The sequence below is a fragment of the Schistocerca nitens genome, chromosome 6, assembly GCF_023898315.1.
Source record: "Schistocerca nitens isolate TAMUIC-IGC-003100 chromosome 6, iqSchNite1.1, whole genome shotgun sequence".
NCBI classification, from domain to species: Eukaryota; Metazoa; Arthropoda; class Insecta; order Orthoptera; family Acrididae; genus Schistocerca; species Schistocerca nitens.
In genome coordinates, this window is record NC_064619.1 from 446,646,143 (window position 1) to 446,669,723 (window position 23,581).

At 40.4% G+C, this 23,581-nt stretch overlaps 1 protein-coding gene across 2 annotated transcripts in view; it reads right to left on the reverse strand.

The window, feature by feature from the left end:
* LOC126262810 (uncharacterized) overlaps positions 1-18,872 on the reverse strand; it is a 162,113-nt gene extending 143,241 nt beyond the window's left edge. For both annotated transcript variants that reach the window (XM_049959654.1, XM_049959652.1), the window contains exon 1: positions 18,628-18,872. In XM_049959654.1, coding sequence (XP_049815611.1) covers positions 18,628-18,767 — 140 coding nt within the window. In that variant the 5' untranslated portion in view covers positions 18,768-18,872. The remainder of the gene's footprint in view (positions 1-18,627) is intronic.
* Positions 18,873-23,581: the final 4,709 nt, after the last annotated feature.

Here is a 23,581-nt window from a genome sequence, read left to right on the forward strand (position 1 = left end):
GCATTCGGTTCTATGTATGTAGTATAATCCTGACTTCCATTCTTATCTTGATATTATTTACTCTATAATGTCGTGTTTCGGAAGAAGGTAGTGTTTTTTGTATTCCTTATGGTCTTAATACATTTGTCTAAAACTGAACGCAGCCGAGACGTATCTGTACACGACGTCGACATAGATTTAAAGGGCGCGCCGCGGCAGGGGTTGTACTACGTTGTGAGACAGCCTGTAGAAGCGCCCTGTGACGTAGCTGGGTAGGCAGAGTGGGGACTCGCTCGCTCGCTCTTCATTTTACCGACAGACTATAGCAAAGGACTGACCATCTTCAGTAAAAGATACCAGGAGAAAAACTGGTGCAACTGTGAGTCTCATTCCGTTTAGACGGAGACTGAGATGAAAGTGAGTAGTTCATTGCAAAAAAAATCCCCCACGATCACCAGCATCTCCGATGGTGCACTTCTGCCAACTGGGGGCCCCTCGGGGGGGGGGGGGGGGGGGGGGCGCTCACCTGCATTAGGTGATTGTTCATGATTGTTCACACTTCAGGTCACACCTCCTGAACTTCTGACAGAGGGACCAATTGGGAATTTGGGAAGGTAACAGCTCAGGCAATCACCCCACTCTGGGCCTGGCCTGTACCAGGGGATATGTGCAAACACTATCCGCTGACCTGGGGCTCAGAATTATACATTCCCAAGTAGGCTGCGAATTCATGGACTTGTGCCAAAAGGTTGGGAACTGTAGGGTACCCCCAAATAGAGCAAGGGTGCACACCACATCAGACACTGCTACTCAGGTAACTGACTGTGGGTGGGGTGCACACAAGGTTGCTTCTTCTTCTTCTTCTTCTTCTTATAGGCTACTCCATCCTACCCAGATAATGATAGCTGTAGGAAACTCAGAAGTATCAGCGTAAGATCGAAAGGGATGCCTCCCACAGGTGAGAGTATTAAAATACTAACGGTAATCTGCCAAAACATTTGCAACAAAATTCCGGAGTTTGAAGTGCATATGAAAAGCAACGAAGCTCACATAATACTAGGTACAGAAAGTGGGTTGAAACCTGAAACTGATTGCAGTAAAATTTTTTGAGCAAATTTAAGTGTATATTTAAAGGATAGGCAAATGGGAAATGGAGGTGATGTATTTGTCACAGTAGACAAGAAACTCGAATCCATTGAGATAGAAATTTAAGCTGTATGCGAGAGTGTTTGGTCAAGACTTGGTATCAGGGGTGGGCACAAAATGATAATTGAATCCTTCGATCACCCACCAGACTCATTTCCTGATGGAACCAAAAACTTTAGACAAAATCTCAGTTCACTTGTACGTAAGGTCCCCAATCATACTGTAATCATTGGTGGGGACATTAATCATCCAGCATTCAACTGGGAAAATAACAGTTTTGTTAGTGTTTGGCATGACAGACATCCTGTGAAACTTTACTAAATGCCTTCTCTGAAAACTGCCTAGAACAGATAGACAGGAACACTCACGATGAAAATATATTTGATCCAATGGCAACCAATAGACCGGACCTCGAGAATGTCCACATTGAAACCGATATCAGTGACCATGATACAGTTGAGGCACCAACAATTACCAAAGTACAGAGGGCAAGTAAAACAAGCAGAAAGATATATATGTTCAGTAAACAAGATAAAGTGTCGCATCTCAAGGGGGAACTTGAAACTTTCAGCACAGGTCAGGAGCATTTAGAGGAACTCTGGCTTAAGTTTAAAAGAATACTTGACCACGCACAGGACAGGTATGTAACAAGTACAACAGTTAATAATGATAGGGAACCTCCACAATTTACAGTCACTGTGAAGAAACTTCTAAAGAAACAGAGATTATTGCATAACAGGTGTAAAGGCGTAGGGCTATAGATAGATGTTGAATGAAACAAGTTTGGCTTTCAAGGAAGCAACGCGTGATGTCTTCAATGACTACCATAGCAGAATATTGTCAAGAGATCTTCCACAGAACCCAAACAAATTCTGCTAACGTGTAAAGGTTGTCAGTGGCACGAAAGTTAGTGTCCAGCCCCTAGCGAATGAGACAGGAACTGAAATTTAGTGTGGCAAAGAAAAAGCTAAAATGCTTAACTCCATTTTTAAATGTTCCTTAACAAAGGAAAACCCCTGAGAATTATTCCAATTTAATCCTCATGCCACTAACAAGATGAATAAAAATAAGTATTACTGTCAGTAGTGTTGAGAAACATCTGACATCCTTAAAATTGAACCAAGCTCCAGGCCCCAATGGAATCCCTGTCAGATTCTATACTGAATTTGTGGCTAAGATAGCCCCTCTTCTAAATATAATCTGTCATAGATCCCTCGAATAGAAAACCATGTCTAGTGCTTGGAAAAAGGCACAAGTCACACCTGTTTACAAGAAGGGTAAAAAATGGTTCAAATGGCTCTGAGCACTATGGGACTTAACATCTGAGGTCATCAGTCCCCTACAACTTAGAACTACTTAAACCTAACTAGCCTAAGGACATCACAAACATCCATGCCCGAGGAAGGATTCGAACCTGCGACCGTAGCACACATACGATACACTAACTATATAGGAGATGGTGATTCTAAGTGATGAAAGCTGTAGAGGAACTCAAACCTTATGGGAATGTAATTCACATTAGAAAACAGCAGTGCATTGGACATGTGCAGAAGCACATGGGGGCTTGCTTGCGCAAACTAAAGCAGACATTAGGATCCAAGAATCTTAGTGATGGTAAGACCCTTGGAGGAAGAGGAAGATTGACAGATGAAGCAATTGATAGATTGCAGAGGTATTATGGGTGTGCAATTAGGCAAAATACAAGAAAAAAATTGTAAAACAATAAAAAAATTGTAAAAATAATAAATATTTCTTAACATGGCATTATAAATTTGTAGAGAAATATTCACTGAACATGTAGTCCAAATTTCAGAGCAATATGTTTAATGGTTTTAGAAAAAGTGTTCCTTCTATTTGCTAAAATTAACATTGAGGAGATGGATCGTTCCGGCTCCCCTTAACAGAATGACCTCCTCAATGGCAGCCACCATTTGTTTTGAAAACATCAAACACGTGAAACCCGACTCACACTTTCCTCACATTACGTACTGAAAGTTTGGACTTAGGTAACGAGATAGATGCAGTATTTCTTGACTTCCAAAAAGCATTTGACTCAGAACCACACCTACACTTATTGACACAAATACGATCATAGCAACTGAAATTTGTGACTTGGCTGGAGAGTCATTTCAGATTTAGAAAAATTTCAGGTGTGCCCCAGGGAAGTGTGTTGGGAGCCTTGCTGTTCATGTCTTATATTAATGACCTTGCAGACAATACTAATACCAAAATCAGACTTTGCAGATGATGCAGTTATCTACAATGAAGTACTATCTGAAAGAAGCTGCACGAATATTCAGTCAGATCTTGATAAGATTTCGACATAGTGTAGACATTTAAAAAAAAAGTTGCCTCGTATGCTATCTACATCTACTACATCTACATGGATACTCTGCAAATCACATTTAAGTGCCTGGCAGAAGGTTCATAGAACCACCTTCACAATTCTCTATTATTCCAATCGCGTATAGCGCACGGAAAGACTGAACACCTATATCTTTCTGTACGAGCTTTGATTTCCCTTATTTTATCATGGTGACCGTTCCTCCCTATGTAGGTCGGTGTCAACAAAATATTTTTGCATTCGGAGGAGAAAGTTGGTGATTGGAATTTCGTGAGAAGATTCCATAGCAATGAAAAACACCTTTCTTTTAATTATGTCCAGCCCAAATCCTGTATAATTTCTGTGACACTCTCTCCCACATTTCGCGATAATATAAGACGTGCTGCCTTTCTTTGAACTTTTTTGATTTACACCGTCAGTCCTATCTGGTAAGGATCCCACACTGCGCAGCAGTATTCTAAAAAGAGGGCGGACAAGCATAGTGTGGGCAGTCTCCTTAGTAGGTCTGTTACATTTTCTAAGTGTCCTGCCAATAAAACACAATCTTTGGTTAGCCTTCCCCACAACATTTTCTATGTGTTCCTTCCAATTTAAGTTGTTCGTAATTGTAATACCTAGGTATTTAGGTGAATTTAAGGCTTTTAGATTAGACTGATTTATCATGTAACTGAAGTTCAACGAGTTCCTTTTAGCACTCCTGTGGATGACCTCACACTTTTCATTATTTAGGGTCAACTGCCACTTTTCACACCATTCTGATATTTCTTCTAAATCATCTTGCAGTTTGTTTTGATCTTCTGATGATTATTAGTTGATAAACGACAATGTCATCTGCAAACAACCAAAGACGGCTGCTCAGATTGTCTCCCAAATCGTTTATATAGATGAGGAACAGCAAAGTGCCTGTAACACTACCTTCGGGAATGCCCGAAATCACTTCTGTTTTACTCAATGACTTTCCGTCAATTACTACAAACTGTGACCTCTCTGACAGGAAATCACAAATCTAGTAACATAACTGAGACAACATGCCATAAGCACACAATTTCACTACAAGCCGCTTGTCTAGTACAGTGTCGAAAGCCTTCCGGAAAACCAGAAATACGGAATCAATCTGAAATCCCTTGTCAATAGCACTCAACACTTCACACGAGTAAAGAGCTAGTTGTGTTTCACAGGAACGACTTTTTCTAAATCCATTTTGACTTGCATCAATAGGCCGTTTTCTACGAGGTAATTCATAATGTTAGAACACAATATATGTTCTATGACTGCCTTATCAATGAGTCACTGTTGAAATCAGCCAACATATACAAATACCTGGGTGTAACACTTTGTACGAATATGAAATGGAATGAAATGTTCACATAGGTTCTCAGTCATGGGTAAAGCAGATGGTAGACTTTGGTTTATTGCAAGAATACTGTGGAAATCACTCTACAAAGGAAACTGCATACAAATCACTTGTGTGACCGGTTCTCGAATATTGCTCAAATTTTTGGGATCCATACCAGATGGGACTAACAGGGGATATTGATTGTATACAGAGAAGGGCAGCAAGAATGGTCACATGTTTGTTTAATGTGTGGGAGTGTGTCATAGAACTGAACTGGAAGACTCGAAGAGAAACGTAAACCATCCCAAGAAAAATGTATTGATACTGTTTCAAGAACCGACTTTAAATGATTACTTTAAGGATATATTACAACCACCTACACATTGCTCACTTAAGGATTGTGAGGACAAGATTAGAATGATTTGTGCACGAACAGAGGCAATCAAACAATCATTCTTTTTGGGCTCCATACGTGAATGGAACAGGAAGAAACCTTAATAAATGGTACTGTGGGATGTACCCTCTTCCATGCACCTCACAGTAGTTTGCATAGTATGTGTATAGATGTAGTACCCCCAAAACTATGCCATTTAAAATCTAGTATGGGAATAAAATTCACTATCTCTGAGAAAGCATAAAATATGTTGAATTTTTCTTTCATTGTTGGGCAGTATAAAGGATGAGAAATCCTTATGACTCATTTGTTGGAGTAATGTGAGAAGAGGGCACTGAACTAGAATGTGTGCCAATGCCAGGGGCACCACAGCTATGCCAATGGGGTGGGTGGGTGGAGGGATATGTCACTACACGGGATAAAGCCATGTGTCGAACACAGGGATAATGTAAAATCATACACTCCGAGGTAAGTTGAAGAAGGAACAACACAGCAGTGGCCGCCATGACAAGTCAGTTTGTTGGAGGGAGGGGTAGCCTACCATTCCCCAATCTAGTTATGACAGTCCCCTTATTTCAGATTCATTGAGGGCTTGTTACACACATTGCGAGAGCTGGTCACGAGTTTGCTATCCTACCTAAACAGACAGTCATCTCATTTCTGGGGATATTCTTAAGACTTGGGTCCAGAAGAAAACAGAGACCAATGTGGTTGAGCTCATATAAAAGCTTCTGGATAAGGAACACCGGCAGCTGACTAAAAGCCTGCAGACTGCTTACCAAGTCACTGTTTACCATAAATTGATCACGATCTTTCCTCTTGATAATAGATAAGGTTCTATTTACAGCAACCACTTCTGCAATGAAGACACTATAGGCAGAGAATGTAGTTCCTGGCCGAAAGTATATACTATCCTTCCGATATGTTTAGAGGAATCAGTGTAGATGACTTTAGTGTTCTGGCATTCACAGGTAACAAGAAGAAAGCTGTGCTGATAAAACATGGCAGAAACTAGTTTTGGGGCCATGATATGGACATAGATGAACCTATAATCTATGTACACACCATGGAGCAATGCCATGAAGTGATCCCATGGATGCAGTCAACTGGATTCCCTGTCAAATTCCAAGTTGGAGACCAGCCCTAGTGATAGACAGTGGAGGCATTCTAGTTGGTGACACTGAACCAACATGGTAGGATCCTAGATTCAATCAGATGGCTCTACACGATTCATTATGAAAGCCTTTGTGGCTAGGCTGGGTCTAGCAGTACCCGTGATGGTGCTATTGAACCATGTATCTGCCATCCAACCATAATTAAACTACAGTCCTACAGAAGCATATTCATAATTGAGTGGAGTTATCCACTCCTCAAATGTTACGACAGAGTTTTTGCATGCACCTCAGTTTAAGCTGACAGATATCTGACAGTCACATCAGTTTATTATCCAAGAGTAGGCCCAGAAAGATGAATTGTACAACTACCTTCAGATGCTGTATTGCAAAAAATGTTCTGGTCGGATTGTGCTGTATCAATAGAAGTGCACAACCAATGCTTTGGCAGGAGGAGAAATGAGAGCCAGGGTTGTGGGCTCTTTGGAACTGACACACAGAAGGATCAGACAGAGAGCTGTAACAGATGCAAAAGTCACTTATCTAGAGGATAGGAGTAACTGTCATTCACACTGAGCCCACAAATCCATTGATAACTACAAAGAAAGGAGTAACGCAGTGGATGAAGCCCTGTGGACACATTCTCCTGCTACAGGGAGCTGAAATGTAATCTGACTAACCCTGATTGATCAACTGGACAAGAAGTTTTAGACAAATGTGTGAAGCACCACACTATTACGATTATGCTTCTGCAGGGCTGTAGTTTCATCATGATTGGATGACACATATGGCTGAATAGCACCATTAGCACTCTATGGTCAAGATGACACGGTATCAGGCTGTGTCATACTCTTTACGTAATATAGGAAAAGTGCAATAAGATGATAGTATTTTATCCCTGATTCTAATCTAAAAAGATGGTCTGTTATGGATTGGCTCTCCTGCAATGGATTAAAAGCCCCACGACAAAGAACTAGCATGACCAGTGGCAGTACACCAATCTATCTAGGAACTGACATATTGCACAAATAAGTCTGTCTGGTTGGAAGTATCAACAGGAGTTGGGTCTTTACCTGGCTTGAGGATGGGGATAATGATACTGTTCCAACACAGAGGAATTTGCCTCTGATACAGATACGATTAAAAACTTTGGAAACAATTTTTCCAATCCATATACAGCTGTTGAATCATTTGATTGGAGCTCAACTGAGGGTGTGGGGCAGTGTCATGGTGTGAGCTGAGGGCATGAAGAACTTCCCATTCCATAAATGACTGTTAAATGGCTCTGAAAAGCATACAATAAATTGTAGGAAAGTATCCTTCCTCCTTGTTTTTGTGCCTGGAAAGGGGGAGGGTAAAATGCTGTTCCTGATGTAAAATTCTGTTGCTGATGCCACTACACAGTGATCGCAAGATGGTCCATGAAAACAGGTGGGTCAGTGGATGTACCATCAAGCAGCTATTAGATGATGTGACCCCCCTACCAGAGAGTCTGGAACTCCCACCACAGAGGACTACGCACATTACAATTGTCAAGCAGAAGGGAAAATGGTAGAGGATTGCTGTATCAGGCACCATATGTCTGTGTCTGGCAGCAGGTAAATAGTTCAAAAATAGTGATACCGAAGGTCATTCAAATCTGTGTGATCACCCCTCCAACACTGTTTGGAAGGGCTCACATTCACTATGGACATTTGTGTGAACGAATGTGCAGATACCTCCAGCCACCATCTTAGGGTTGGTGTAATTGAACTTAAGATAGTGATTACCAGAAAGATGCATGTCATCAGGATGGGCAGCCTAGGTTTTTCCCACAATTGTCGTGAAACTGATCATCATAACATGGTGGAGATGTTTTACTCTACAAACCACCACATAGTGCAAGGTGAAGCTTAGCTTGTACCAATGCTAAGCATTCTCTTTCCTGTTCTGTTGAACAAGGGAAAAACACTTGTCTATATGCCTCCTTACAAGCCATAATCTCTCTTTCCTCATTTTCATGGTCTTTTTACAAAATGTACATTGGTGGCAATAAAATCTTTCCCATTCGAGTACACAAAGCATCTCTGTGATACTTGAGGTGCTCATGAAACTACGAGTAACAAATTTAGCTGCATACTTCTGAACTGTTTTTAATTCAGCCTGCCCGCATCTCGTGGTCGTGCGGTAGCGTTCTCGCTTCCCACGCCCGGGTTCCCGGGTTCGATTCCCGGCGGGGTCAGGGATTTTCTCTGCCTCGTGATGGCTGGGTGTTGTGTGATGTCCTTAGGTTAGTTAGGTTTAAGTAGTTCTAAGTTCTAGGGGACTGATGACCATAGATGTTAAGTCCCATAGTGCTCAGAGCCATTAATTCAGCCTGATGGGGATCCCAAACACTGTAGCAGTAGGCTACTCAAAAATGGCTCATGGAAGTGTTCTATATGCTGCCTCCTGAAAGGATGTACTACACTTTCCCAAAATTCTCCCAATAAACTGAAGTCGACCATTTGCCTTCCCTATGTTCTCATTCCATTTCATATTGCACCATTACACCTTGTTTAACCGACCCGACTGTCACGCAGCACTCCACAAATACGGGATTTGAACATAATAGGATTTTTCCCAATTCATCTGCACTAACTTACATTTTTCTACATTTAGAGCAAGCTGGCATTCAACCATCTTGTATACTCCTACAGCCACTCAATGACAACTTCCTGTAAACTACAGCATCAGCAGCAAACAATCCACCAGAATGTTTACGTATATAGAGAACAAGAATGGTCCTATCACACTTCACTGGGGAATTCCTGACAAAACCCTGATTAACACTCACTGTCCAGGAGAATGTGCTAGGTTCTTTTTCTTAACCAGTCTCTGAGGCACTCATATCTGCAGATCCTGTTAACAGTGTACAGTGGGGAACTGCATCAAACATTTTCCACAGATCTAGGAACACAGAACCTGCCTGTTGCCATTCATCCAAGATTTGCAGGATATCATGTGAAAAAAGGGCAAGCCGAGTTTTGCATGAGCAATACTTTCTAAATCCACGTTGATCAGAGGATGGAAGCTGTTCCGTCTCAAGGAAATTTATTACATTTGAACTGAGAATATGTTCAATAAGTCATCAGCAAACCTATTTTAAAGGTATTGGTCAGTAATTATGCAGTTCCCTTCTACCCTTCTTATAAACAGGAGTCGCCTGTGCTTTTTTTCTTATCACTTGGGATTTTGCACTGGGCAAGAGATTCGCAATGAATGCAAGCTGAGTAAGGATCAAAGCTGACAAGTTCTCTCCATAAGACTGAACTGTAATTCCACCCTCTCAGTTACTTCTCAATGGCAGGGATGCCTATTTAGCTGTCCTCCATACCAGAATCTGTGCAATAGTCAACGATGCTATGACCAGAATGTTTACGTATATAGAGAACAAGAATGGTCCTATCACACTTCACTGGGGAATTCCTGACAAAACCCTGATTAACACTCACTGTCCAGGAGAATGTGCTAGGTTCTTTTTCTTAACCAGTCTCTGAGGCACTCATATCTGCAGATCCTGTTAACAGTGTACAGTGGGGAACTGCATCAAACATTTTCCACAGATCTAGGAACACAGAACCTGCCTGTTGCCATTCATCCAAGATTTGCAGGATATCATGTGAAAAAAGGGCAAGCCGAGTTTTGCATGAGCAATACTTTCTAAATCCACGTTGATCAGAGGATGGAAGCTGTTCCGTCTCAAGGAAATTTATTACATTTGAACTGAGAATATGTTCAATAAGTCATCAGCAAACCTATTTTAAAGGTATTGGTCAGTAATTATGCAGTTCCCTTCTACCCTTCTTATAAACAGGAGTCGCCTGTGCTTTTTTTCTTATCACTTGGGATTTTGCACTGGGCAAGAGATTCGCAATGAATGCAAGCTGAGTAAGGATCAAAGCTGACAAGTTCTCTCCATAAGACTGAACTGTAATTCCACCCTCTCAGTTACTTCTCAATGGCAGGGATGCCTATTTAGCTGTCCTCCATACCAGAATCTGTGCAATAGTCAACGATGCTATGTCTGCACAATTCTCCTGCATGAGCAATTTTTTTAATTGTCAAGTTCAATTTTTTGTTTCTGTCTTCTACCACCTACACCAGACTGTTCAATGAGTGACTGAATAAAAGCCTTTGACCTGCTCATTAATTTTACTTAAGGCTAGAGTATTCCCAGGTTCTCGACAAGATCTTTCATTAAGTTATTACAGTGAAAGTAGTTCTATGCTTCGTGCATCAGTCTGATTATATAAGCACAAACTTCTACCTTTTGTTATCAACATTTCCATGATATTTTCTGAACCGAGAATGCAACAATCTTATTAAAATATGGTGGGTCATTTTGGTCCTTAATCCACTTACTCGGCACATAATTCTCCAAAGTGTGATTTACAGTTTATTTAAACTTTATCCATAATTTCTCTACATTCATCATATTGGAACTAAATGATTTCCATACATTGACTAAGTAGGATGCTAATAACTCCTTATCTGCTCTTTCCAAGGGAGAGAGAAGGTTTGTTCATGTTGTCTAGCTAATTCTAAACTTTTTCTCCATGTAAATTTTTGTCTTTAGTGTTCACATAACTTCTACTGTGGGCTACAAGCAAAGTAGAATCATTGCCTCATAAGCAGCTGTTTGCTCCCGTAAAATACACCAATCGATAAGTCCCTGTGTGCCACGTTTCAATGGCCGGTGATGAGTGTTATAGAGAGGCAACATGTTGACTAGAGGACAAAGCCAGAGTGTCGGACCACATAAGGACACTCACTGGTTTTAGACTCCATCTAGGCACGACATGCAACCTCTCCTTTCCTGTTTGCTTTCAGAGTTTGTTCCGACATGAAAGAAATCTTCCCATGACTATTCTGTCAAACTGGTGGAGAGTCATTTGGCAATAGACACATCCAATTGCATTCATTACTGTCAGAATACAGAAACATGATTTTAAACATTCCTTTTATTTCTGAAAGAACTCCCTTTGGATGTCCACATCCCTGAAGATCCTGACATGATCCTCAGACATCGGTACAATCAATCTTATTGAGCACTGCAGTAGACTACAGAAATTGATCAAAGGTCTTAGACTCACTGTTTCTTCCAGTAAATGTGAAACACTGTCAACTTCTGAACCTGACATTCGACCCAAGTTGTAGGGCAGATACAAGGCACTTAAAGCACAACATACTCTGTGCATCCCTCAAATGCTCGAATAAATGATACAGAGTCAACTCTAATGTCGTTCTGCCTTTTCTGAATTTGGCAGACAAACAGCGCCCCTCACTGTTTCAGGCTGTCATATAGTTCTTATCCAATTGTCATATTAAGCCTCAATGAAAACTTACGTCTTATGCTTTAAACTTCAGTGGGAATCTAAAGAAACCAAAATATCACCTACACAAGTATAGCTCAAGACAGAGAGGAGGAGATTAGTGTTTAACATCCCATCAACAATGCCATCAAGAGACGGAGCAGGAGCTCTGATTAAGGAAGGATGGAAAAGGAAATCTGTCATGCCCTTTCAAAGGAACCATCCCAGCATTTACCTTAAATAATTTCTACACCTACATCTAAGGTTTCTTCCTGTTCATTTCACATATGGAGTGCAAAAAGAATTATTGTTTAAATGCCTCTGTTCGTGCAGAAATCATTCTAATCTAATCCTCACGATCCCTATGTGAGCGATTGTACGTGGTTGTAGTATATTCTTAGAGTAATCTTTTAAAGTCGATTCTTTAAACATTGCTAATACATTTTCTTGGGATAGTTTACATCTATCTTCAAGAATCTTCCAGGTCAGTTCATTCAGTATCTCTGTGACACTCTCCCACAGATTAAACAAACATATGTGGCCATTCATGCAGCCCTTTTCTGCATACAATCAATATCCCCTATCAGTCCTACCTAATGCTGGTCCCACACACTTCAGCAATATTCTAGAAATGGTCACACAAGTGATTTGTATGTAATCTCTTTTATAGACTGATTGCACTTCCCAGTATTCTACCAATAAACCAAAGTCCACCACCAGCTTTACCCACAACTGAATTTACGTGATCATTCTATTTCATATTCCTACAAAGTGTTACACCCAGGTATTTCTACAAGTAGGCCAATTCAAGTGATTCATTGATATTAAAGTGATAGGATACTACGATTTTTCGTTTTGCGAAATGCAAAATTTTACATTTCTGAACATATAGAGCCAATTGCCGATCTCTGCACCATACTGAAATCTTATCAAGGTCTAACTGAGTACTTATGTGGCCTCTCTCATATCTTACTTCGTTATAGATAACTGCATCATCAGCAAAAAGCCTGATTTTTACTATTAATATTATCTGCAAGGTCATTAATATACAATAAGAACAACAAGGGAGTCAACAATTGGAGATTTCAACTTACCATATATAGACTGGGACACTCAGATGTTTAGGATGGGTGGTAGGGACAGAGCATTGAGCGACATTATACTGAGTGCACTATCCGAAAATTATCTCTGGCAATTAAACAGAGAACCGACTCGTGAAGATAACATCTTGGACCTACTGATAACAAACAGACCCGAACTAATGTCGTTCTGCCTTTTCTGAATTTGGCAGACAAACAGCGCCCCTCACTGTTTCAGGCTGTCATATAGTTCTTATCCAATTGTCATATTAAGCCTCAATGAAAACTTACGTCTTATGCTTTAAACTTCAGTGGGAATCTAAAGAAACCAAAATATCACCTACACAAGTAAGCGCAGAACGGGGAATCAGCAATCATAAGGCCGTTGCAGCATCCCTGAATATGGAAGTAAATAGAAATATAAAAAAAGGGAGGAAGGTTTATCTGTTTAGCAAGAGTAACAGGAGGCAGATTTCAGACTACCTAACAGATCAAAACGAAAATTTCTGTTCCGACACTGACAATGTTGGGTGTTTACGGGAAAAGTTCAAGGCAATCGTAAAATGTGATTTAGACAGGTACGTGTCGAGTAAAACTGTGAGAGACGGGAAAAACCCACCGTGGTTCAACAACAAAGTTAGGAAACTAATGCGAAAGCAAAGAGAGCTTCACTGCACGTTTAAACACAGCCAAAACCTCTCAGACAAACAGAAGCCAAACGATGTCAAAGTTAGCGTAAGGAGGGCTATGCGTGAAGTGTTCAGTGAATTCAAAAGTAAAATTCTATGTACCGACTTGACAGAAAATCCTAGGAAGTTCTGGTCTTACGTTAAATCAGTAAGTGGATCGAAACAGCATATCCACACACTCTGGGATGATGATGGCATTGAAACAGAGGATGACACGCGTAAAGCTAAAATACTAAATACCTTTTTCCAAACCTGTTTCACAGAGGAAGACCATACTGCAGTTCCTTCTCTAAATCCTCGTACGAACGAAAAAATGGCCGACATCAAAATAAGTGTCCAAGGAATAGAAAAGCAACTGAAATCACTCAACAGAGGAAAGTCCACTGGACCAGATGGGATGCCAATTCGATTCTACACAGAGTACGCGAAAGAACTTGCCCCCCCTTCTAACAGCCATGTACCGCAAGTCTCTAGAGGAACGGAAGGTTCCAAATGATTGGAAAAGAGCACAGGTAGTCCCAGTATTCAAGAAGGGTCGTCAAGCAGATGCGCAAAACTATAGGCCTACATCTCTGACGTCGATCTGTTGTAGATTTTAGAACATGTCTTTTGCTCGCGTATCATGTCATTTCTGGAAACCCAGAATCTACTCTGTAGGAATCAACATGGATTCCGGAAACAGCAATCGTGTGAGATCCAACTCGCTTTATTTGTTCATGAGACCCATAAAATATTAAGATACAGGCTCCCAGGTAGATGCCAGTTTCCTTGACTTCCGGAAGGCGCTCGATACAGTTCTGCACTGTCGCCTCATAAACAAAGTAAGAGCCTACGGAATATCAGACCAGCTGTGTGACTGGATTGAAGAGTTTCTAGCATACAGAACACAGCATGTTGTTCTCAATGGAGAGATGTCTACAGACATTAAAGTAACCTCTGGCGTGCCAGAGGGGAGTGTTATGGGACCAATGCCTTTCACGATATATATAAATGACCTAGTAGATAGTGTTGGAAGTTCCATGAAGCTTTTTGTGGATGATGCTGTGGTATACAGAGAAGTTGCAGCATTAGAAAATTGCAGCGAAATGCAGGAAGATCTGCAGCGGATAGGCACTTTGTGCAGGGAGTGGCAACTGACCCCTAACATAGACAAATGTAATGTATTGCGAATACATAGAAAGAAGGATCCTTTATTGTATGAAGTGGAACAAACACCGGTAGCAGTTACTTCCGTAAAATATCAGTATGCATATGGAATGATTTGAAGTGGAATGATCATATAAAATTAATTGTTGGTAAGGCGGGTGCCAGGTTGAGATTCATTGGGAGAGTCCTCAGAAAATGTAGTCCAGCAACAAAGGAGGTGGCTTACAAAACACTCGTTCGACCTATACTTGAGTATTGCTCATCAGTGCGGGATCCGTACCAGGTCGGGTTGACAGAGGAGATAGAGAAGATCCAAAGAAGAGTGGCGCGTTTCGTCACAGGGTTATTTGGTAAGCGTGATAGCATTACGGAGATGTTTAGCAAACTCAAGCGGCAAACTCTGAAAGCGAGGTGCTCTGCATCGCAGTGTAGCTTGCTGTCCAGGTTTCGAGAGGGTGTGTTTCTGGACGAGGTATCGAATATATTGCTTCCCCCTACTTATACCTCCCGAAGAGATCACGAATGTAAAATGAGAGAGATTCGATCACGCACAGAGGCTTTCCGGCAGTCATTCTTCCCGTGAACCATATGCGACTGGAACAAGTAAGGAAGGTAATGATAGTGGCACATAAAGTGCCCTCCGCCACACACTGTTATGTGGCTTGCGGAGTATAAATGTAGATGTAGAACAATTTCCCTGGGGTACACCCGAAGTTACTTCTACATCTGACAATGACTCTCCAACTGAGATAACAGGCTGTGTCCTCCCTACCAAAAAGTCTTCAATCCAGTCACAAATTTCACGATACCCCATATGATCATACTTTTGATGATAAATATAGGTGTGGTACTGAGTGAAATGCTTTTCAGAAATCAAGAAATACCGTATCTACCTGGTTGCCTTGATATAAACTATCAGTTTGTCATGTGAGAAAAATGCAAGTTGGGTTTCACATGATCAATGTTTTAAAAATCAACGCTGCTTGACATTGAGGAGGTCATTCTGTTCAAGATACCTGATTATGTTTGAGCTGAGAATATGTTCTCAGATTCTACAATAAATTAATGTCAAGGATATTGGACATGTAGTTTTGTGAATCACTTCTAGTACCCTTCTAGTAGACGGGGTGAGACCTGTGCCTTTTTCCAGAACTGGGCACAGGTTGTTGTTGTTGTTGTTGAGTCATCTGCAATAAATCATAGAAGAGGGGCTAACTCAGCCGCAAATTCAGTACAGAATCTGACAGGGATTCCATCAGGGTCTGGAGCTTTGTCCAATTTAAGGACGTCAGCTGTTTCTCAACACCACTGACAGCAATACTTATTTTTCATTCATCTTGTCACTGGTACGAGGATTAAATTGGGGCAATTCTCCTGGGTTTTCCTTTGAAAAGGGATGTTTAAAAATGGAGTTAAGCATGTCAGTTTTTGTTTTGCTACCCTCAATTTCAATTCCTGTCTCATTCGCTAGGGATTGAACACTAACTTTCATGCCACTAACAGCCTTTACGCATGACCAGAATTTCTTTGGGCTCTGTGTAAGATCACTTAACAGTATTCTGCTACAGTAATCATTTAAGACATCACGCACTTAGGGAAATTATGGAAAATCTAACTCAGTGGCTGGACGGGAGTTTGAACTGTCATCTTGTATCATGCGCATCTAGTGTGCTAACCACTGCACCAAGACAGAGTGGTGTTAGATGTCGCAATCAGGAGGGAGACGCTCCATGTGTTTTGCAATGCTGTCACCTCTCCAAACTTATCTTTGATCAGTCACACAAAGAACTGAGGTTTGGTAGATGGTCAAATCATTCTGTCTGTTCTAGTACAGATTAGGTAGCATTCACCATGTCAATATCATTGTGCTTCCTCCCATGGTGCAGCCAAGGGTGGAAACAGTTTGGGGTTCTACTGAAAGCATCATAGGGCGAGTTCCCCTCTAGAGAGACTGTGAGAGTCTCATGACTTCCAGCATAAGTTACTTTGAATGACTTCATGGCAAACTATCTGCTACAAGTCACCCATTCCAATCAGAGGCTCTCACCACACAAGCCTGCCAGCTGTCGCAGCAGCCACCTGGAATGGCAGTTTTCGTAGAGTCCCAGCGCCCCATTTGGGATGGGCTGCTGCTTCTTGGCATGTGAACGAAGTCTACAGTGCACACTCCAGCACTGCTATCTCTGCACTGCCAGTTGGGTACAGCTATGCTGCTACGTTGTAAACCCCTACAGTGGACTAGCTTCCGTGGTGATCCAGGTTTAGGCTTTAGTTTGCCCAGAAATGGGGCTCATGATGTCCACAACACAGGCAAATACCCAGAGTTGTGGTGATTGTCTTTCCCTGCACAATTCACACTTCAGAGAAATTTGAGAAGAATGGAGGCCAAACACTGTAGGAACCAAATTTAAGTTTTAAAAAGGCACGATATAATGCGAGAAGCCACATGAACAAGCCAAGGTATGCCCTAGAGGAGAGGCAAGTTGTCAACAGGACAGTTGGCTAAGAGTGAGTGGAGGAACGTTCATGGGCCTTTGGGGAAGTCAACTTAAATGGCTGCTTTAAGCCATCTGAATGCTCCCTAAAACACCAGCTTCTCCAGTATGAGCTATTGAAAAATGACGCATTAACATCTTTCAATTCCAAAAATCAGCTGTCTAATTTTTTCTCCCTAGTCCTGTCCTAAAACCTGTACCACTTGACCTCAATTTCTGCTGTCCCTACTGCTCTCATCAACTTCTCACTTTTACTCCTCTCCTAAATTTATCTCCATTTATAAGTCTATGAACCATCAACCACAGAATTCTCAGTGGGCTCACTCCATTTATCCACCCTCCCCAAAAAGTAGCACTCTGCACGAACAAGTGTAACACACAACTACCCTCTGCCCACAACAGACTCCGACTTAGTCCCTCTGTTTACATCACCTGTTACACGCAAGATAAATCCTTACCCCAACTGGACAAGAAGCACGTATCAATACAGCTGTGGGTGCAGTCAGGAACAATAGTCATCAACATTGTACTGTGGGTGTAAAGACATCAGTGGCACAAGAGAAGCACAAATCAAGTGCTACCTATAAATGAAATGCAAAATTTGGTGAGACGGTGGGATTAGGTTGTTAGGAAATGACATTTAAAGTTGTACCACTAGATGGGTTTTGCTGTTTAGTTTGAAAAATTACCAAGATAACAGATGGAAACAGAATACAAAAGTGAAGGCTAGAAGTACCAAGGGAAACATTTCTCTTCTTCATAAATGTTTAATACTGAATATAAATTTATGTGTTTGGAGCTGTAAACGATTTTTTTTCTGGGGGGGGGGGGAGATTTAAAGGGCCGACACACACACACACACACACACACACACACACACACACACACACACACACACACACACACACACACACACACACTCTTCAATACAATTTCTAACAAACAATATAGTAGAAGTATGTCTCTCTTCTTGTCAGTGCTACAGTTGTAGTTAAACTCACGTTGAATGTGGTTGGCAAACGAAGGGGGCGTGGGGAGGCGGGGATAAGCGAGAATTATTAACCATCCAAACTGTAGAGCCTAGTCAATATCACATTCAATAAATGGTATGTTGTATCCAAAATAAAAATTACACTTTCACATCCAGACGTTAGCATTCTTTTATTTCTGTTTAGGGACAGTAACATCTCACACAAGAACTTCAACCCCCTACCCCCCCCCCGCCCCTCCGTTCCCACCGGACAGAAGTCTTGGAATAAGCATTTAGGTATGTGATGAGGTATTGTCGGAAAAAAGTCTTATTACCCAAAATGTGAATTATACCTCTACTTCAGCAATACCTCATTACCAAGAATCTCAAAAACTTCTCTCTCATTTAAGCCATGAACTTTCAAAATAAACACACTGTTAAATATAATCAAAATGCTTGAAGAGAAAAAAAATGCAAAACAAACTGGAACCATGATACATTCTGAAATATGCTGTAACCACAATTACTCTGGGACGTTTATACGTGTTTTACACATATAAAACTATAGGCAGACACTTAATTATCAAATACTGAATAAACTCACTGTCTCTTCTTCACTAAGTTTTGAAGAACTGCTGTGTCTGTTTGTGCCTGAAGCGCTGCGCTCAGTTGTGAGGCATTTCTTCCTTGCCTCAGTGGCTGAATATTCTCTTTAGATACATCTAAGGCTTCCGGGGAATCCATTTCATCACCTTAATCAAATCTCTGAGACCCTACACAATTTTCCTTGAATTTCATATGTCACTACCGCACCACCCTTTTTCAAATTTAAACGGCAACACAACCAGAGTTCCTACATAATAACTAACTAGTATGCCGCAAGCAAGAACTTCCTTGGCGGCCAACACACAATTATCGATTGTAACTTCAATGTTAAAGATCGATTCCCATCATTCGCCAACAGAACCGAAGGTGACGTCATTCCACTACAATTGGATGTGGCCAGGTGGTGGTATGTCTATACATGATGAAACGTGAAAACAGTTCACTTGAGAACCGTCCAGACACAACGATCTGTTTGCGCAGATATCTACGCAAATATCTGTGCATGCAATAAAGCGTAGCAAATATGGCGTGTTCACGCGATACGAGATCAAATCTACTGCTTGCCCTCAAACTGTCGGTCTACGAAAGAAATAACAGCGGCAAACGACTAAGATCTTACAACCACAAACTGTGGTGGCTTAAGAAAAGGCAGTTTCCGCACATAAATTAACTCCGCTAGTTGGCGAATGAACCCGACAATTGGCGTTATTATTTGAGAATAGATTTGAGAACACATGATTATACCTCCTCATGTAATACAGAAAAATACTTGGACGAGTAGAGCAGTTTCCCCACATGAGAAATTGGTGCTGACGTTAAGACACCTGGCAACAGAAATATAGTACAAGGATCTAGAATTTTGTACTGCAGTTTCGAAACAAGCACTGAGTGAAATCGTACCCAACGCACGCTAAGGTATTAACGTTGTTGTGAAGGATGACTTCATGAAGTCAAGTATAATACCACAATTCCATAATATATAAATTCTGACAAGAATCATCTCATGATGTGACCAAAAACTTCAGAGAAAACCTCATTTCATTTGTACGTAAGTTCCCCAATTACTTGCAATCATCAGTGGAGACATTAATCATCCAGCATTCAATTGGGAAAATAACAGTTTTGTTAGTGATGGGCATGAAAGACATCCTGTGAAACTTAGCTAAGGCATTCTCTGAAAACTACCTAGAACAGATAGTTAGGTACACCACTCACCATAGAAAAATAATGGATCCAATGGCAACCAATAGACCTGACCTCCAGAATGTCCACATAGAAACTGATATAAGTGACCATGATGCAGTTTTGGCATCAATGATCACCAAAGCACAAAGGGCAAGTAAAACAAGCAGAAAGATATATATATATATATATATATATATATATATATATATATATATATATATATGAATATCCCAACGGGGAACATGAAACTTTCAGCACAAGTCAGGACCATTTAGAGGAACTTTGGCTTAAGTTTAAAAGAATACTTGACCATGCACAGGATACATATGTACCGTGTACAACTGTTCATAATGGTAGGGAAACTCTATGGTATACAGCCACTGTGAAGAAACTTCTAAAGGAACGGTGATTATTGCATAACATGTGTAAAGACGTAGGGCTATTGATATGAAGATATTGAATTTGATGCCTTCAATGACTACCATAGCAGAATATTGCAAGTGATCTTCCACAGAAAACAAATAAATTCTGCTACTGTGTAAAGTTTGTTAGTGGAACGAAAGTTAGTGTCCAGTCCCTAGCAAATGAGACAGGAACTGAATTTAAGAGTAGCAAAGCGAAAACTGAAATGCTGAACTCCATTTTTAAATGTACCTTTGCAAAGGAAAACCCAGGAGAAATGTCCCAATTTAATCCTCGTGCCACTGACCAGATGAATGAAATAAGTATTAGTGACAGTGGCGTTGAGAAACAAACAGATGACATCTGTAAAATTGAACAAATCTCCAGGACCCGATGGAATCCCTGTCAGATTTTAACTGAATTTGTGGCGAAGTTAGCCCCTCGTCTAACTGTAATCTATCAAATATCCCTCAAACTAAATTTGTGTCTAGCGTTTGTAAAAAGGCACTTTTACAAGAAGGGTAAAAGAAGTGATTCACAAAATTACTTGTTGAATATCCTTGACATAGGTTTGTTGTAGAATCTTAGAACATATTCTGAGATCAGACATAATGAGACATCTTGAACAGAGTGACCTTCTCAATGCCAACCAGCATGGATTTCGAAAACATCAATCATGTAAAACCCAACTTGCACTTTTGTCACTTTACATACTAAAAGTTTGGAGTAAGGCAACCATATAGATGAAGTATTCCTTGATTTCTGAAAAGCATCTGATTCAGTACTACATCTACGCTTATTGCCAGAAGTATGATCATATGGGGTATAATGATAAATTTGTGACTGGATTGAGAACATTTTGGTAGGGAGGACATGGCCTGTTATCTTGGATGGAGAGTCATCGTTAGATCTAAAAGTAACTTCAGATGAGCCCCAAGGAAGCCTGTTGGGTTCTTTGATGTTCACATTGTGTATTAATCACCTTGCATAAATATTAATTGTAAAATCAGTATTTTTGCAGATGATGCAGCAATCTATAATGAAGTACTATCTGAAAGAAGCTGCACGAATATTCAGTCAGATCTTGATAAGATTTCAACATGGTGCAGAGACTGGTAAGTTGCTCTAAATGTTCCGAAATGTAAAATTTTGCATTTCACAAAACGAAAAAACGTAGTATCCTAATATCAATGAGTCACTGTTGGAATCGGCCAACTCGTACAAATACCTGGGTGTAACAGTTTGTAGGGATATGATATAAAGTGACAACGTAAGTTCAGTTGTGCATAAAGCAGGTGGTGAACTTCTGTTTATTGGTAGGCTACTGGGGAGGTGCAGTCAGTCTGCAAAGGAGATTGCATACAAATTACTTATGGGACCATTTCTAGAATATTGCTCAAGGGTTTGGGACCTATGCTAGAGAGGACTGATAGGGAATGTTGATTGTATGCAAAGAGGGCAGCACGAGTGGTCACATGTTTGTTTAATCTGTGGGAGAGCATCACAGAGATACTGAATGAACTGACCTGGAAGACTCTTGAAGCCAAACGTAAAACATCCAGAGAAAATGTATTAACAATGTTTCAAGAACCGGTTTTAAACGATTACTCTAAGAATATACTACAACACCTTACATATTGCTCATTTCAATAATTGCTACACATGCAGACGCATTTAAACAATCATTCTTCCCACACTCCATATGGGAATGGAACAGGAAGAAACCCTAATAAATGGTACAATGGAACATATGCCCTGCCATGTACCTCATGTTGGTTTGCAGACTATAGTCATAGATGAGGATATTATTTTTAGAATTGTAGATGTGTTCGACATTCATTATATTCTTAGAAACTGTAAATGGCAAATGACCCATACTTCCATTTGTGTTAAGTGATAATTATTTTTCGGTTGACTGTTGTTGCGTGTTGTCCAACTCGTTTATATTTTGTCCCATGTATTTCTTCTACCAATCGTGTTGCAGTTGCCTCAGTTGTTTCTTAGCCAAGCTTGTTGTATGTGAATAGATCATATTAAAGTTGACTCCTTTAAATATCAGTAAGTAGTTACTTATCACTAAAACAGAATTTACCAATAGGTTATTTGGCCAGATAAGGCAAATCGAAAACTGGATGTGTAACCAAGCGTCAGTTATGTAATATGTGCTATTATTATGTTTTCCATGCATCAATAAACCTATTAAGGTTACACATTGAAACGTCCCCATTGGAAAATTATGAATGACTCTGCTAGTAAACCTCTTACATTATTTGATTTTCAAACAGCTGAGCAAAACTGAACATACTCAGACATTTCTCTCTTTACTTATTCTGATCAACACTACACTGACACACAATATTTTTAATGCAATGCAGTCTGACTTTCAATAATCCCTACAAAAGAATGACCCTGACTAACAGTAACCTATACCTTTCATGAATCACTTACCTCATAAAAATCTTCATTACAGAACTACTGCAACACAGCGAGCTCCAATACTGCCAGCTAAATAAAACATTCTAACTACTGAAGGCACTAACCACTGATACGCATAGTTAGCAAAAGAAATATTTTGATAGTGAACAAACAATGTGTTTACCTTAATAGTGTTCAAAAGTCATAATATATACATCAGTTCATGACATCCAGTCTTACAAATTTCGTTTTTCTGGCGGACATGCGTCCAGATCGTCCACTCTCAAAACTCTGCCATTTCTCTCCCCACATCTATCTCTGCTGGCTGCTCACCTCCAACTGCCCAACGCTCCTTGCTGTTCACATCCAGCGGCCCAACACTACAATAGCAAATATTCCAACAATGCACATCAGCCACAGACTGCACTTTGAGGACATTTTGCGTAAATAGCAAATATTCCAACAATACAAATTAGCCACAGATTGCACACAGTACATCCAGAGATTTCATACAGAGCGCTATGTGTCCATAACAACATAAAAACCTAAACAGCCTACATGCATAGCCCCATGCTCCCCCCAAAAAATTTTACAAATTTATTTGGGCATTGGTCAATACATATTTGTTAAAACATTTTTATATTAAAGCTTCCAAATATATATAATGCACACACTTATCGATACAATGTCGGTCAAAAGCAAAACTTTTCTCACAGTCTATAAAGACAGTCCTGATCATTCATCATAGTAGTAATTACAGTTTTTTTCTAAAAGTCTGAGCACTAAAAGAAATTGCTCACAGAAGTAGCGGATTTACATGCAGTCTTGAAGAAGTAGTGTTGTCCTCCCAACGGAAAGACAGTGCTGAGTCTTGACATGCAGACTGGTAATGGGCCACAACAGAGCAAATCGACAGCACAGTCAGTCGAAGTTTTGAAGAATATTTGTAG